This window comes from Siphateles boraxobius, unplaced genomic scaffold (genome assembly GCF_051911475.1).
Source record: "Siphateles boraxobius isolate OS27281-9 unplaced genomic scaffold, OSU_SipBor_1 33, whole genome shotgun sequence".
NCBI lineage: Eukaryota > Metazoa > Chordata > Actinopteri > Cypriniformes > Leuciscidae > Siphateles > Siphateles boraxobius.
In genome coordinates, this window is record NW_027508953.1 from 3,811,937 (window position 1) to 3,828,696 (window position 16,760).

General features: G+C 38.5%; 1 protein-coding gene across 2 annotated transcripts in view; it reads left to right on the plus strand.

Annotated features, from left to right (window-relative positions):
- Nucleotides 1-1,395: 1,395 nt before the first annotated feature.
- Nucleotides 1,396-16,760, plus strand: part of cdk12 (cyclin dependent kinase 12) — a 44,678-nt gene continuing 29,313 nt past the window's right edge. The window contains exons 1-3 of one of the 2 annotated variants that reach the window (XM_077194977.1): nt 1,955-2,053; nt 2,163-3,233; nt 6,408-7,073. In XM_077194977.1, the coding sequence (XP_077051092.1) occupies nt 2,188-3,233; nt 6,408-7,073 (1,712 nt within the window). In that variant the 5' untranslated portion in view covers nt 1,955-2,053; nt 2,163-2,187. Of the gene's footprint in view, nt 3,234-6,407; nt 7,074-16,760 lie in introns of both variants that reach the window. The other variant, XM_077194976.1, reaches the window with a different exon arrangement.

Genomic DNA, 16,760 nt, shown 5'->3' on the forward strand with positions numbered 1-16,760 from the left:
ATGACAATTAGGCTACAATATGTCAAACCTTTAAATCACTGAAAATCAACATACAGAAATAGTTTACAAATAGCCCAATTCTGTGGGGAAGCTGCAAACTTGGCAACACTGCAACTGAAACCATTAGGTGATGGTTTTAATGCTTTGATGGTTCATAATTTTTGTGTATGGCATTTTTAGCGGAAACTAGAACGTCTGTGATGGTTTCTATTGTTTTATTCAGAAGGGTGGTAAAATGAAATACTGCATACAACTTCTATTCACACTACACACACACACACACACACACACACACACACACACACACACACACACACACACACACACACTTGTTTACAAATAATATGCACAGGTATATGTAGGCTAATATTGTATGTAAAATAGCCAATGTATATGTAATAGCAATGTATGAAGTGATCATTATCACGTCAGATTTTGCTTTATAAATGTAACAGCCTTTAAAAGAATTGTAATCACTGTTGGAGACGTGGACTCGCACTCTGACGTCATCTATGAGCGACGCTAACATGTGAAAATACCGAGCTTTTTGGAAAATATACGAATAAATACAGCAAATCGATCAACTGTTATTCAGCTACAAAACAGAAACTGCGAACTCGGCATACATTCGCCGTTGATGCATGCTTACGAAGGTGAAAGTATACTGCACTTAATTTATTTGTTACACAAGGCTAATATAACCATAGTTGTTGCAAAATTACATTTATTTAACAGCATATTATATGAATAACGTATATGATCGGTCGATTGTTGTGATATTATACACATGTAAATACTTAAATAAAAATATCCATATTCATGTATGTGGAGAGGTATAATTGGCATAAACATTAAAAGGCCTCTTGCTTAGGTTGATTTGGAAATTTTTAACAGGTTTGTTTTGAAATTATGTTTAATATGCTTGTCTGCGAAGGGAGAGTCTGTAAACAACGTGCTACAATAACATAATAGTGTTGGTAATGTATTGTTATTTTGTCTTATATATTATCATTAAACGTATTAAATCAAATTGTTATTACATAATAAATTGAATACAATTTATATATATCACATTTAAACCTAAGGAATCAAAAGGTGAGCAAAGTCCAGCTCAAGAGAAGCGCGATTGAAGGCGGGGTACAGTTGCCTCTTTTCATTGGCTGTCGCCCAGTTACCATGAAGATTGACAGCGATCTTGTTCTACAGACGCAGGTTTAACAGGCGATTTTATAGGTTAATAAACTTCCTGCTTAGTTTTCACCATTTACCTACGAAATAATCTATTTATGCTAAAGTCAGTTATTAAGGACGAAATAATACACAATACGGTACATTCTATTCTAAATGGTGTAGCCTTTGGTATTTCCTTTTCCGTGGGATGGGCTTAAACCGCGCATGCGCAGAAAAGGCTGCGCATAATTTTGGCTGTAATGGTTGAAGTGAATTCTCTCTGAATTAAGGGCCGTGGAGGGTTTTATATCCACGAACATCGCCCAATTTCTAGGTCTGGTCTCTTTCAAGGGCCGCTTAAGTGAACTGGAATCAATTTTAACACATAAATATGTGATAATTTGCGATGAATATGAAACTACAGAGAGTTTACACTGAACATTAAAGCGAATATGTGAACAAGAAGCAAGCGGGTCAAGTTTTAATTTCAGTTATGTGGGACAATATCCCTACAGAGCGAGCTTTACTGCTTCAAAGCTCAGAAACCGTGTGCAAGGAGAGCTAAACATCTGTTTAGGCTTTGATATCGAACAAGGATAAACAATCTAAAACAAGGACATCCTGTATTTTTCTTCTTTCTTTTTGTCTTTTCGAGGGACGCTAGCTTAGCTAAAGCTAGCCGAGAGGCGCGAGCGCAATGCGCTGCTTGAGGCGCCCTGGAAACAAACGACCAGTGATGCCATCGTGAAAGACATATCGTTAAAAAACATTTTTTTGTTGTTGTTGTTGATTTTGTACTCTCGGATTGGATATATTTGGACGCGATTCAAAGACACCACGGGACCGGGGATGAGTTGTGGATAACCTATGCGCATTAAATCGCGTGCGCATCTTTGTTTCGCTTCGATCCGACTCTTTCGTCTGGCAAGATTTCACACTTTTACCCAATACTGAGCGATTTCTGCTGTTCATGTGCTGTCTTGACTACGTAGGTCCGCGTCTCCGGAGGACAGAGGTATGCCTGGATCAGACCGCCTGCATGGGACCAAGAGGAAGGCTGAATTGCTGCATCATCAGCAGCTGCAGGCGGCCGCCGAGGACGGTCAGCCTTTGCACGCGGGGCCCGGTCGGCATCCCACCAAAACGACGAGCTCATCCATTTCTTCCAAGCACAAACGAAACAAGTCCAAACACGAGGCCGAAACCGGCTCCGTGTGCGCTGCCGCCGCGCCGCCAGCAGTGGGCGCCATCAAGCCTCTGGTGGAGTACGACGACATCAGCTCCGACTCGGACACGTTCTTGGACTCCCCCGCCACCGGGAAACAGACGAGGAGCGGAGACGCCGAACGCCTAGAGCTGTCGGACTACGGCGAGGCGGGGGTTGCCAAAGAGAACAGGGCTCATAAACACAAGCGCTCCCGCAAGAAGTCCAAAGACCCGAATCGGGTCAGGGAGTCTGCAGAGAGGGTTGAAAGCGGAAAGAAAAGCAGCAAGGACCGGGAGCGAGCGAGCAAAGAGAGCCGGAAAAAGGTCAAGGAGAAGTCAAGCCCAACCGCGTGCCTTGCGTCTACATCCAAACGCTCCGGTGAGCCCGGTGGTAAGAGGCCCGGTGACTCTCTCTCATCAGGTGCGGTGCAGTCAGCGGTCAGTCTGGGGAGCAGCGCCTCCTCCGCGTCCTCCTCCATCAGCAAGGAAAGTGTCCGATCATCAAAGTCTCGTAAAGAAAAGCGGAGGAGCGAGGAGTATGAGGAGGACCGGAGTCATCGGAAAGCCGCCAAGAGCCACAAGTCAAGCCCAAAAGGAAAGGGCCAGTCCAGGAGAAGTGGAGCGGACAGTCCTTCCACTGCGGAGCACGAGAACAGCTATTCCTCCAGGCGCAGGGCTGCGAGCCCGAGCCCGTACAGGGAGCCGCCCAGGCGGAGCAGACAGAGGTCTGAGAGCCCCTATAATAGGAGGAGGTCTTCAAGCGCTGAGAAGGATGGAAGTCCGTATGTAAGCAGAAAACACTCACCTGGAAGTCCTTACGGCAACCGACGCTCATCCAGCAACAGTCCAGTGTCCAGGTGAGTAAAACACTCTTTTATTCACACATCTGATATGTGTATCATTTGCTACACAACTGACTCCAGACGTTTTTGGACACGTACGTTATTGCATTGGAAATGTCCAAATCAGTGTGGTTTATTTTATAGAAAGGATGCGTCTGACCAGATGCAATGCATGTCATTGCAAAAGCAAATGTGACCTCGGTGTTTAAGTTATAATACTTTTATTCACATCATACTGTTTAAACTAACAGGTTGACAGGTAAGTTAGTTGAAATGCATTAGGCTATATACATTGTGCCGAAAGATTGCCACAATTTTTTTTTTTTGTTTTTTTGTTATTGTTTATCTTTAAAGAAATGTATTTTGCTTGTGAAAAAAAATAGAGATATTTAACCCATAAACTAAAATTCTGTCAACATTTATTCATCCTCATGTTGTTCCAAACCCGTATGAGTTTCTTCTGCTGAACACAAGAGAACTAAAGATATTTTGAAGAATTTTGGTAACCAGACAGTTGACAGTAGACATCGACTTCTATAGTATTTTTTTCCTACTATTTGGATGTCAGTGGCTACCATCAACTGTCTGATTACCAACATTCTTCAAAATATCATCTTTTGTGTTCAACAGAAGAAATAAACTCATACAGGTTTGGAACAGAATGAGGGCGAGAAATGACCATTTTCATTTTTAGGTGAGAAATCAATGTTCAATTTATTTATGAAGCACAATTAAAACAATCTTAGTTGACCAAAGTGCTGTACAAAGTTGCGTAGACCCTATCACTTTAAAATAAATGCATCATTAAAAAGGAGACAGTCACAAAACATCCCTTTAAACTGCAATATTGTTAAGGTATCAGCACATTTCTAGTAATTGTGAATTTATTGCAGCAGGTAATGTTATTACTGTGATATCAGTTAGATATTCAGTCCTAATTTTTTTTTTTTTGAAAGCACGTCTTTACGAAAACTCTTGTGCATTGTACTGTCAGCTTTACCGTGTTTAAAGTTGCATAGTTTAGTGAGTATGAAAAATGCTGTTGCTCATTACTCTGAGATTTCAATCTAATGTCAACATACCATAATTCCTGTATTACAGGTCTATATTTAGCTGGGGTCTCCCTTGCAGGCTTTAATTTACTTATTACCACCATTATCTATGAAGCACAGAACTGCACCTACTCTGTCAGGTTCTGTGCATTGTGGAAAATGTATGTGTCTAGCTCGTTTGGATACTAAAATGGTTCTAATTGTTTTTTCTGTTACAGAATTAAAATGTTCACAGTTTGCCATAAGAGTTAGAGTTAGGTTACTGTAATTTTGCAGTTTTTATAATGGCAACTTATTGCCAGCTGCTCCTTCAAGTGACCAGGGCTTACCTGCTGTTAAATGGTGAGCTTACAAAGCTTATTTTTCGAAGGGCAACATTTTTCGCGACACATCAATAGCACCACAAAAAAAACCCAAAGTGACAGCATATTTTATTAACTAAAAGCCTATGTATAGTAGTCAACATTTGAAGTGGATCAAAAAAGTTAATCAAAATTGTCCTAAGACATCAAAAAACTTTTGATCCACTTCAGATGTTCACTACTGTATTATCGGCTATTATAAATGTCAGTATGAAATAAATCCACCCTGTTTATTTTCTAAATGCGTGCTATAGATATTGTGAAAAATGTATCTGTGCATGTTTTATTAAAAAAATTACCTTTGTTTAATAAAATGTCATTACTCAATCTCCCAATGAAACAACCAACTTCTCTCTGCTGATGTTTTCAGGATTTGTCTTATCATTTAGTCTCCTAAAACCCCTCTTGCTGAAAGCTCATGTTCATCTGCAGGACCCATCCAGTCTCAAAATCCAATCCACTAAACCATGCATAGAACCAATTCGCCAACTATTTTCTTGATAATTCATTACTGGGATGCAACAAAACTAAAAATTCAGGATGCACTTCATGGCTGAAAACTGAAACCAAAAATAAATAATCAATTAATTATTCAAACTTATTTAATAATCAACACTCAGAGAGCTAAAACTGAGTTGTACACATTGAAACTGCACATTAGGAAGTTTTATATCAACTTTTTAATAACAGAATGTTTCTACTACAGTTTGTGAAATATAAACATTTAAATGACAATAAACCGTTTATAACTTGTTTTCATTAAATATTTATTTAAATATACATTAAAACAATAAAGACATGACTAACAGGTTAATTAAAAATATAATGAATGCATATATTTAGTAAAATGCTCTTCTAAAGTTATTTTTTCTCTCGCCGATTTTATGGACATTGAATAGCTTTCTTGAGGTGAATGTAACATTAAGTGAAATTGTGTAGCCTACAAGTTGTTTTTTAAACACTGATTAAGCAATTACATGAGATAGGATTCATTTCTGTAATGTACAGTATCTTTCCACATACCTTCTGGTGTTTGATCGCCCACGTTTATTTAATGCTGTTACTAGTAAAGCGAGGATGAGATGATCGGTTCATGTGCTTTAGATCTGTGTTCTCTCTAAAACTGAGGCGGCTACAGTGATCTGTCACTCCGTATAAAAGTGTGCCAAAATTACATTTATTGTTTGAATTTCGTAATAAATCAACAGAATTTTAAAGTTGAGACTTTGCTTCATATTAAAGGTTACAAAGCACAAATGTGAAATTTTGTTCACGCATCAACAGAAAACAGGCCAGACTAAAAGATTTTAGATTTAAGAAACCAGATCATTAGTGATAAAAATCGAGAAATTAATATTGGCAGTCTAGAGCTCGTGTCCACAAAGGTGACATGTTGTAGCTTATCCATGTTGTGTGCATAAAATGGACACTGAACCATCAAAATCGAAGAATTTCATCGGAGAAGCTCTAATTGAACGTCTGTTTTGTTACGTCCGTCCGGTCACTGATTTCGACGTTCGCTATTTCAGTGTTTCCTATCCATTACACTTGGTTGTACGTCAAAATGTGGAAACATTTCTGTTGCGTCTTCCGTTTTAACCCTGTGTAATTAGACTGGTTGAGTGTCATTCTTTAAAAGAGATGAATTTAGAGATGTTTGCATTCTGACTGCATTATTTGAACAAAGTTTGCATGTATTGTCTGTCCTCATGAAGTTGATTTGAGCAAGTTCACATGTCTGATTTTAAAACCTTTCTCTCGTTTCTCCTCCCCAGGCCTTCTCTGCGTTCCCGGAGCCGTTCTCCTCACTACTCCTCTCGCCGCTCCTCTTCCCGTTCTCGCACTAAGAAACATTCTTTATATTCCGGAGGATCCGGAGGAGGCTCCTCCCACAGCGGTCACCCAGGCAGCCGCTCCCCTTCGTCTTCACGTTTGCCGATCACGTCCAGCCTTGGAGCCGAGCTGACGCGAAGAAAGAAGGAGCGTCAGGCGGCTGCCGCCAAGAACTCACCCTCCCTCCGCCTGAACACGTCCAATGTGGCAAATACACCGGTGAAAATCACTGAGCCGCCACTAGAGACGGCCCCGCCCCCTGAGCCTCAGAGACCGCCCTCCCCACCTCCAGACATTGTTACTGCGGAGGAGCCCGCTGTGGTTCCTCCACCCCCTCTCCCGTTAACCAGTCCTCCTCCGCTGCCTCTCTCATCTCCTCCTCCTCTCCCGGCACACTCTCCTCCTCCTCTTCCTCTCTCATCCCCTCCTCCTCTTCCTCTAAACAGCCCTCCGCCAGCTCCTCCAGCCTCAGCGACTGTGACGCCTGTTTCTTCTCGTTCCAAAAGCCCCACACAGAAATCTACACAAAGTCCCGCACACGTGATGAAGACATCAACACTTCCACCTCTTCCCTTGCCGCCGGTTCTTCTGGGAGACTGCAGGGACAGGTGAGTCCTGCAAATGCAAACATGCGTAGTTGGCATTTTACAATACAGTGCTCTTGCATTGCTCTGGCGGTATCAAACTTCAGTGCTCAAGAGGGTGTTAGACTTCTCCAGTCATTTAGTCTAGGGGTGGGCAATATTTATATCATGATATAGCTATTTTTGTTATTTTATTTTAGTTATTAAAAGTAAAGAAAAAAGAAGCAAATAATTTAAAAAATAGGAGGTATACAAAGATACAAATTAAATAAACTCGATTGTAGTAAACGCTACGCAATGGCAAGTGGAAATATTGGTTAAATTCAGTCATATATGTTTGAACCAGAAACTGATTCAGAAAAAGATGAAGAGTGAATTATAAAGGCTCGTCTGTCTACAAGTCGATGTATCAGAATGCTAATGCGTTTTTATGCATCACTCTCTACAATGTCGGACACATAACAGTAATTGATAGGATTAGCCTTTGGCTTGACTACGTTGTCAAACAGCTAATATTGTGCTGCTAATGTTACACAAACCATGTTCCCGTTCGCCACTCGAGTCAGTCAGCTGCCTTCTGAAAATCAGCATTCTTAGAAATGCTTTGAAAATCGTGTTGTATGTTTGTTATGGTAAGAAAGTGGGCTGTTTCAAACCGCGTTTTTGAGACTGTCTTTGGTACACTGCAGTTTTAAGGAAAAAATCAAAATCTTATTTCACAATATGAGAAATTTTATTTCACAATAATGATATATATATATATATATATATATATATATATATATATATACTGTATATATATTGTATATATAACAATAGGACAAATTCAATATAACAAAATATGAATTAAACTAAGTTTATCAGGTACTTAATGTCAATTTAAATGTATTTAACTACATCTTACAGGAAATCAAGTCCAATTTATTTAACATGGTTAGAAATGGAATAATCAAATGTGAAAAATAAAATACTACATGTAGTAGGGCTGGGCGATATGGCCTAGAAAAAAAAATCCCCGATTTTTTCACAAAAAATCCGATTTACGATTTAAATCGATTTTATTTCTCTCCCTACTTAAAATCAGTCTACAGATGACAAAGAAATTGTTCAAAACAAGTTTTAACTTTATTTTGTTTTAATATTCCCTTTTGGGATTTGATCTGGATTTAATTACAATCAGAAACAACAAGCCAAAAAGACAAGAGGACAGGCCCTGTCTTTGAAAATATTGAAAATGTAACAAAATAAAATGGGTGGATTGGGATTGGGGGGATGTGTAAAAAAACCAAAAACTTGCATCACAATAAGTGTGTTGTGATTGTCAAATTATTTGGTAACTAAACAATTTTATTAAGTTAATTAACCATGTAAACAATGTTTACATGGCACAATGACTGGTATGCTAGTGTTTTTATTATTGCTTAACTCAAATTTCACAATTTCAATTCAATTCTTGTGAATTGATTCTGATCTTGATTCAATATAAATTCGTTTGGATAAATATTAGGTATGGTAGATACGTTAATGTGTTGTTAATTGTTCTCAAAAAAAAAAATTCACCTAATGCTGTAAACAGACAGCCCTGTCAGCTGGTATTATTAAAGGTTAAAACTAACTCAAATTAAATATAATGCGTTTTTTATAATAACAACGTTATACTATTTTAATGATATAGGTAAAAATACAATGAATGTGTAATATAGTTATCATATTTAGCAAAATACTCCTCTCTATAGCAATTATTTTAAGTCCACATGCGTGCTATGGGTCATTAAAAGGGATTCCTGAGGTAAATGTAGCGTTACGTGGCATATGTTGTTCTCCAGCTGTTTTATGGACATCTTTCCGCGGTTGAAAAACACTGATCGATCGATTTTATTACATCTCGGTAAGTTGGTAGTAAAGAGTAACAGATGATCGGTTCACGTGCCGCTTGAACTGAGATCTGTCAGCGTTCTCTCACGTCACATTTACAAGCGCCAAAACGGTGTTTATTGTTTGAATTTCGTAATAAAATTGACAGAATCTGAGAGCTGAGAATCTGTTTCATATCAACAGTAACCTGCTCCGTCTTGTCTGTCCGTGTCAGTGTCCTCTTTGCTTCGCGATTTTTCTCTGCATGAGAAAAGGGATGTGCGGCGTGAGAGCGTGTAAAAAGTGACAAAATTGCGTCTCTCACAGTGAACTCTTGAGAGTTGGCGGCCCTGCAGATTCAGCTTGTAAATGTTTTCGGCGGGTGTGCCTCTGCTGCTGCGGCCTTGTTCATTTGCCATGTTGTTTGTGTATCTCTATCATGGCAAGCGCTGAGCCCGGTCGGAACTACGGGAACCCAGAGGGGAGCGTCGGCGGTTGTTAAAGAGAAAACCGATTTTCATTCAAAAAAATCGGCGTAAACTACACATTCGAGTTAATCGATAAAATCGATTTATCGCCCAGCCCTAACATGTAGTCTTCACTATATGAACTAAATATACATTCATTCTTATTAGAGCTACAAACGTTATTCATTAAAGAGCAGCAAGTTATTTTCTCTTTTATTTGATTACACACAGACAGGTCAAATCAGGTTAATTAGGCTTCTGTCACTTTAAGACCAAACACACAAAACCATTATGCTGATACACATCTGGTTTACACCCAACTGTTTACTTTTACTAGACATAACTGACTGTTTACATGAATACTTCACATGATGGCCATTTTGACATGACTGTGTATTGTATAGTTTTGAAAGAGATGGTGAGAGAGAGCATGCTGAGATGCTGCTTTCTGTGCACGTACTTCAGCTGTGTGTCAGTCAGCGTGACCAGTGAGCACCGCATTAAGATGTTTTTCACAGTTTATTGCGTTGAATAACTAACTCTTCTGCCATACATGGTGTCTAAATGTAAAAATAAAAATAGCCAAATAAAGCATCTGATCTCATCTAAGGCTGCACGATTTGGGGAAAATGTCATCTTGCGATTATTGAGGTCAATATTGCTATTGCGATATGCGATCGCAATATAATAAACATATGGTTTTATGAGTCAACTTGCTTGGTTCTAAAGCAAAATGCACACACAGATTAGTGATAGTTCTGAAATGTGTATTTCTCATCTCAAACTAGCAGCAGCAACAACTAAATGATTGATAACACCTATGATGATCAATAAGCCATTGATCTCTGGATAAAAATGGACAGTCTGCGCTGCATAAATTATATAGACTAATCCTTAAGCTACAAAAGCTACTTAATCAAGAGCAGTGAGTAATTTTCTGTTCTCTTTGTTCTTTGATTAACTTTACTGACAGAAAGCTTTATTGGCTGCTGGCCCTTTAAGAGCAGCCGCTGCTGACAGAGACGCCGATCTCACACGTGCCTCATTCTCTCACTCTTTACGTCCATCATAAGTAGGGATGCACCGATCCACATTTTTTCAGTTCCGATCCCGATACCTGAATTTGGATATTGGCCGATACCGATACTATTCCGATACCAGAGCTGTGTTTGCTTTAATATTATTATCATTATTGTTGATTTTATATGATGCTGCAATAAACTTCTCTCAACAGGCAAGTATGATATGTACGCATGTATGCATGTATGTCCCAACTTGAGGTAAGTATAAGGTTAGAAACAAATAAGAGACAATAAGTGTATTGTATTGTTGTAAAATACATTCATGAAAAACAAGATAACAAAAATCAAAAAGATAAATTATTTTTTATATAGTAGCTACTATAAAATTAAGACATTTTTAAATGTATATCACAGATGTTTATTGAGGCAGCAACATATGATAGATGGGACATTTAATAATCTTTCATTGCGCAAAAGTATTATGATATGATTATGAAAGACTCCAATACAGTGCGGCACAAAGCGCTTATCTCAGCGCGCAGCGCGTCAAGTCCGCCTTGAAAAGTTCAAAGCACAAATGAAAGACATATTGATGCGTAGTGTATTATACAGTATCTATCTATGCAATATTTTATTCAGCCTTTTCTTTTAACAGTTTTAAATGTAAGTTACTGTGCGCGTGAAGAACAATTATAGTGCTCTCCAGTGTTGTGATCTAACAGACACCCGGTAAAAAGTAACATGATTAAGGTACAGCAAGTCCAGCAAGATAGTCATTTTATGTGAAACCATAGAGCTTTATCTACAGATCAAGTATAATAATAGTAATTGAATCATCTTGGAGAGTTTCATCGATTTGACTGTCATAACCGAACGCGACGCGCTGTTGAATGCTGAATGAAGAATAATTGACGGCCGCAGCGGAGGGAAAAGTTTACGTGATCTTGAATTTAATGACTTAAATATTCATTTCTATCTCACATTATACTATAGAATGGCTTCAGAAAACTTATAATATAGTGCATGAACACTTAGTGGTGCTTTATAATGCTTTTGTGGGGCTTAACAATAACCAGGGATTAAAGTTCTCCGTCGCTACGACGGATTTCCGTTAATTGCAGCGAGTCTATGACGGATTTCCGTCAATTGCAGGGTTCCCGTCTGTCCTTAATGTCTTAAATTCACTTTTCATAATGTTAAGGCCGTAAATAGGCTTTCATTTCTCAAATAGTGTGATAAATGTCTTAATTTTAGTTTGAATAGGTCTTAAATTAAGGAAAGACGAGGTGTATTCACCCTGCTAAGGGGGATGTGATAAAGCCTGGATCGGAGCGAAAGCACGTTCCTCTCTCCACTCTAACATTCTGTAATCACTTCGCTTATGGTCCAGTCCGGGTTTTCAATTCCCGCTCACGGAAAAACTGCTCCGTGTTCACTCAATTAATCTTAGTTTTGGAGAAGTGCATGTCAGGCTACAGCTGGTTTGCTGCGGTCCGAATCCGAGCGAGTTTGTTCCCTGCGCCCCCCGCAGCGTTGGTCTGGTTTCACGTTCAACTTAATTCTATCGAACCCTGGTGCGTTTGCGTGCATATTACGTCAACGCAAACGTGCACGGCGCATGATAGAAAACAGAACGCGGGTCAATATTGGCCGTTTCTCAATACCAATAGGCTACGCAAACCTCGGACTTGCGTCCTTGATAGTTCGGACGTGGCAAGTTCGACTCGGGAGAACGAACTCCTGAGGACGCGAGTCCGGTTATTCTGCAAACGGATCCGCGCCGATCTTGGTTTCGTCACTCATCTCGCTCTGGCTACTCCGGTTATCTCTTTATGTATATTTTAGTCAACAATAAAATGAAATATGGTATAAAATACAACTCTGCCTCTTTTCATCAACAATAAAACGAAATATATACAAAACACCTCTTTTCATTTATAAATGAACATATTATCATAAACATATTAGGCCTATATGGCCACACAAATGTGGTTCAGATAACGCACATTGATTATCTTCACTCCATATATTTATAACAACACGCAATATAAAACACAACCCTGCTTCTTTTTGTTTTCATTTTAAAAATATGAAACATTATTGATCATTAAAACTGACAGACTTAACAAACAGAGACAGGGTTGTATCATTTTATTTTATTATGCATGTACACATACAAGAGAATGCATAGTAAAATATATAAAGAATATTCTATATATTTTAGAATATATAACATTACACAACCCTGTTGCTTTTTGTTAAATGTCAGTTTTAATTATCAATAATATCCATAAAAGTATAAGTAGCCTAATATGTAGGCTATAAGAAGCTATACAATGAGAAATAAAGCAAACAATTCAGTCAAACATTAGTCAGCTCTCTAATAGGCTACACAGTTAAAGTTAAATAGCCTAAATATATAAAGTTATGAAACTTCACTTTGCCCTCAGCCAAAACGATTTGCCATTAAACAAACTATATATTAATATAATTTAGCATTGTTTGGTCTTATAAGATAAATAAAAACATGCACTGAAAAGTTATGTAGATGGTTGATTATTTGTCAAGCTAAGTAATTTTTTTTCATAGATTAAAATAGCTTTTAAAATATGCAAACTGGCAATATTAAAGCGGTTTAAAACATCTCCCCTTAAAACGATATTGTTCTCGACTATTTAAATAAAGTTAAAGGAATATGACTTGGCCTGAAAAAAATTTTCAGTCAGAAGAATTTTTTTCACTTTAATCCCTGCAATAACACAATAGTAAACACACAATATCGGATTTAGATCGGCCTTGTCTGACCGATACCCGATCCGGCAAAAATGGCAGTATCGGAGCCGATACCGATACTGGATCGGATCGGCCCCATCCCTAATCATAAGACTGCTTTTATGTTATGGAGATATTCGACGACATTTTGGCATTATTGTGTGTGTTAATGTTCGTTCAAGCGAGAAAGAGAACTGTATTCTGGCGTGCGGTCTGTGCATGCATATGATACTGGCGCGCGTCTTTCTGTGAGCGTCAGGACATTCACAGGCAGCGCGCTCTTTTGTCTTGTCGCGCATGATTGGTTTAAAAGCACTTGCACCAATAAGAGTGGGATCATGTAACACTAGCCAAAGGATGGCAAAAAATATTTTTTTATTAATAAATAATTTCGTGTAAAATCGGAGCATTTTGCGTCATATAATTGCTTAGGCTTGACATCGCGATTGCGATATGATTAATCATGCAGCACTAATCTCATTTTACCTTTAAATATTCAAATCCAATTGGGCTCAACTGATGAAATATTACCGTTTTTTTTTTTTTTTTAACACTGCTTTGACTCTCGGGACCCAATATCCTCATCTTTGGTGACTTTTTTGTTTAGGTTTTTCTAATTTTCACTTACAAAGTGCTACTGCTGCCCAGATGGAAAAGAGTTCCAATAAAAGTATTGTCCGGACCTCCGCTGGGAAGGAAATACAGAGATTGAACCTCATAGAAATTGAATTGAATACCCCCTGAATATACTGATACATATCTGTATTTTGCCCAACTGTTTACGTTCATTTAAGACAGTCGACTATGTTTGAGAATATTCCACACAATGGGCATTTTGACATAATTGTGTGTATTTGACCATTTAAGTGCAATAAGCCATGAAAGAGAACTGAATTTGGGGTTGCGTGCTGTCTGAAGGCCCTTTCACACTGAGCATGACACGACGAAGCTAAGCGAATCGCTGACAAACGGAGCTTTCACACTGAACACGAAATGATTGATTGCCTTCAGCTAATTCACTCCTGCACAATAGGTGGCACTGACTGAGAATGGATTTTTCCTCATGTACAGTTGTAGTCAGAATTATTTGCACCCCTGTTAAATTTGATCAAAGATGCCTGTATCCTTTTGGTCTTTCATTAAAAAAACCACAAATCCAACCTTTCATTGAAGTAAAATATCTAAACAAAGTAAAGTAAAAAGTAAATCACATTATGAAATAAATGCTTTTCTCCAAAACATGTTGGCCATAATTATTAGCACCCTTTTATTCAATACTTTTTGCGACCTCCTTTTCCCAAGATAACAGCTCTGAGTTTTCTCCTATAATGCCCGATGAGTTTGGAGAACACCTGAGAAGAGATCAGAGACCATTCCTCCATACAGAATCTCTGCAGATCCTTCAGATTCACAAGTTCATGTTGTTGCTGCTTCTCTCATTTTCTGTAGGGTTCAGGGGACATGGGACTGGGATGGTCATGGCAGAAGCTTCATTTTGTGCTCAATGACACATTTTTGTGTTGATTTTGATGTTTGTTTTGAATTGTTGTCCTGATGGAAGATCCTACCACGGCCCATTATAAGATTTCTAGCAGAGGCCGTCAGTTTTTTTTTTAATATATATATATATATTGGTATTTGCTAGAATCCATGATACCATGTATCTGACAAGATGTCCAGGACCTCCTGCAGAAAAATAGGCCACCAACATTAAAGATCCAGCGCTATATTTAACAGTGGGCATACTTTTGTATCCCTGTTTGGGAAAAAGCTCTTTTTTTAGTTTCATCTGACCACAGAAGCAGGTCCTGTTTGAAGTTCCAGTCGTGTCTGATAACTGAATATGCTGGAGATAGTTTTTGGATGAAAATTGTTTTGACCCCAAGACTCAAGTAATCTCTGCAATTCTCCATCTGTGATCCTTGTAGAGTCTCTGGCCACTCGAACTTTCCTCCTCGCTGTGCATTAAGACAATATAGACGCATGTCCTCTTCCAGGCAGATTCGTAACGTCTTTAGTTTATTGGAACTTCTTAGATATTGCTCTGATGGTCAAAATGGGAATTTTCAGCCACTTTCTATTTTGTAAAGCTCAACAATCTTTTGCTGCACATCAGAACTATATTCTTTGGTTTTACTCATTGTGATGGATGATTAAGGGATTGTGGCCTTTGTGTTTCTTCATATTTAGGCTATACTCCTGTAAAAACAAGAAGTCATAGCTAGACAATTTCATTTTCCTAGGTACCCTGGTGTGCTAAAAAATGTCAATATTAATGGGAATATACTTCAGAGATGTTTTACTCATAAAAAATTTTGGGGTGCCAATAATTGTGGCCACCGTGTTTTGGAGAACATTTTTCAAAATGTGATCCCCCCCCAATTTCAATTATTTTACGTCAACGAAAGGTTAGATTTGAACAAACTTTTTGAATGAAAAAATAAAAGGATAAACAATATAGATTCATTTTTACAGCCATCTTTGATCATATTTTCCAGGGATGCCAATAATTCTGAATTAAAAAAACGATATCTTGTAGTTCTCAAATAGCTCAAGTATCTCAAGTAGCTCAAATCTAATTGGACTGCTCAAAATTGACACACACAATGATCGAAAACAAAAATATCGCTTTGTCGTGCTGCAATTGATCGCGCCCGGTGTGAATAGCTCCATAGGGATCTATTGTTTCTATTCAGGGGTGTTATCGCAACGTTTGCGTTGCTTAAATGTGCTCAGTGTGAAAGGCCCTTGAAGGAGGTGGTTTTAATTGTGGCTTATTTTGTTTAGCTCTTTTTAACATCAGTCAAAAATGACTGATCTTATCTTTTATCTGCTTTTATCCCTTTTATCTGCTATGAAATAGGTTATGATATAGGCTACGTTCACAATGTCAATTTTTGCGATTGACAGCCTCATTTACTTACAGATCTGAGTCTAGAAATGTTCCGTTCACACAGCAACTTATAGCAGCGTCTCGAATACTTTGTATGAGCGTACAATGGGACTCAAGCCTGTATTCTCTGTATTCTCTTACCAGTAACCATAGCGATAGTGTGTAAGATCAATATCAGTGTAATATCAAAGTTGGCGACGTCCATAAAACTGGAGTCTTATCATTTTTGACACAACAAGAGTCCAATTGAGCCCCAAGTTTATCCTTCAAATCTTGATTAACTGACCGAAGCTTCAATGCGCAAACACGATAGCCGTATCCGTTAATTGTTGTGCTTTCGGTGGAGAAAAGTGACTGGATCGAAAACCTTCAAATGAGAAAGCTCATATCTCCATCTCTGTAAGTTGCCAAAAGCGAAACCACACACAAAACCCTTTAGCAGAGCGGCTCTCTCGCAATGTATGACATGACGGACAACTAGTTGTCAAGTGCGGTAGCGTTCACACAGCGCGGTTTTGCCGTTGTGAGTCCTGAAAATAAACAGGTGTGAGTTCGGTTATAGAATGCGGTGTGTCACTCCCATAAATAACTGGACTGTGTGTGAAGGTAACCATATTAAGGATTCAAATACAGAACTGACAACCGTATTCTGCTGCTGTGTGAACATGGCCAAATACTCTTCATATCATTACCAATTTTATGT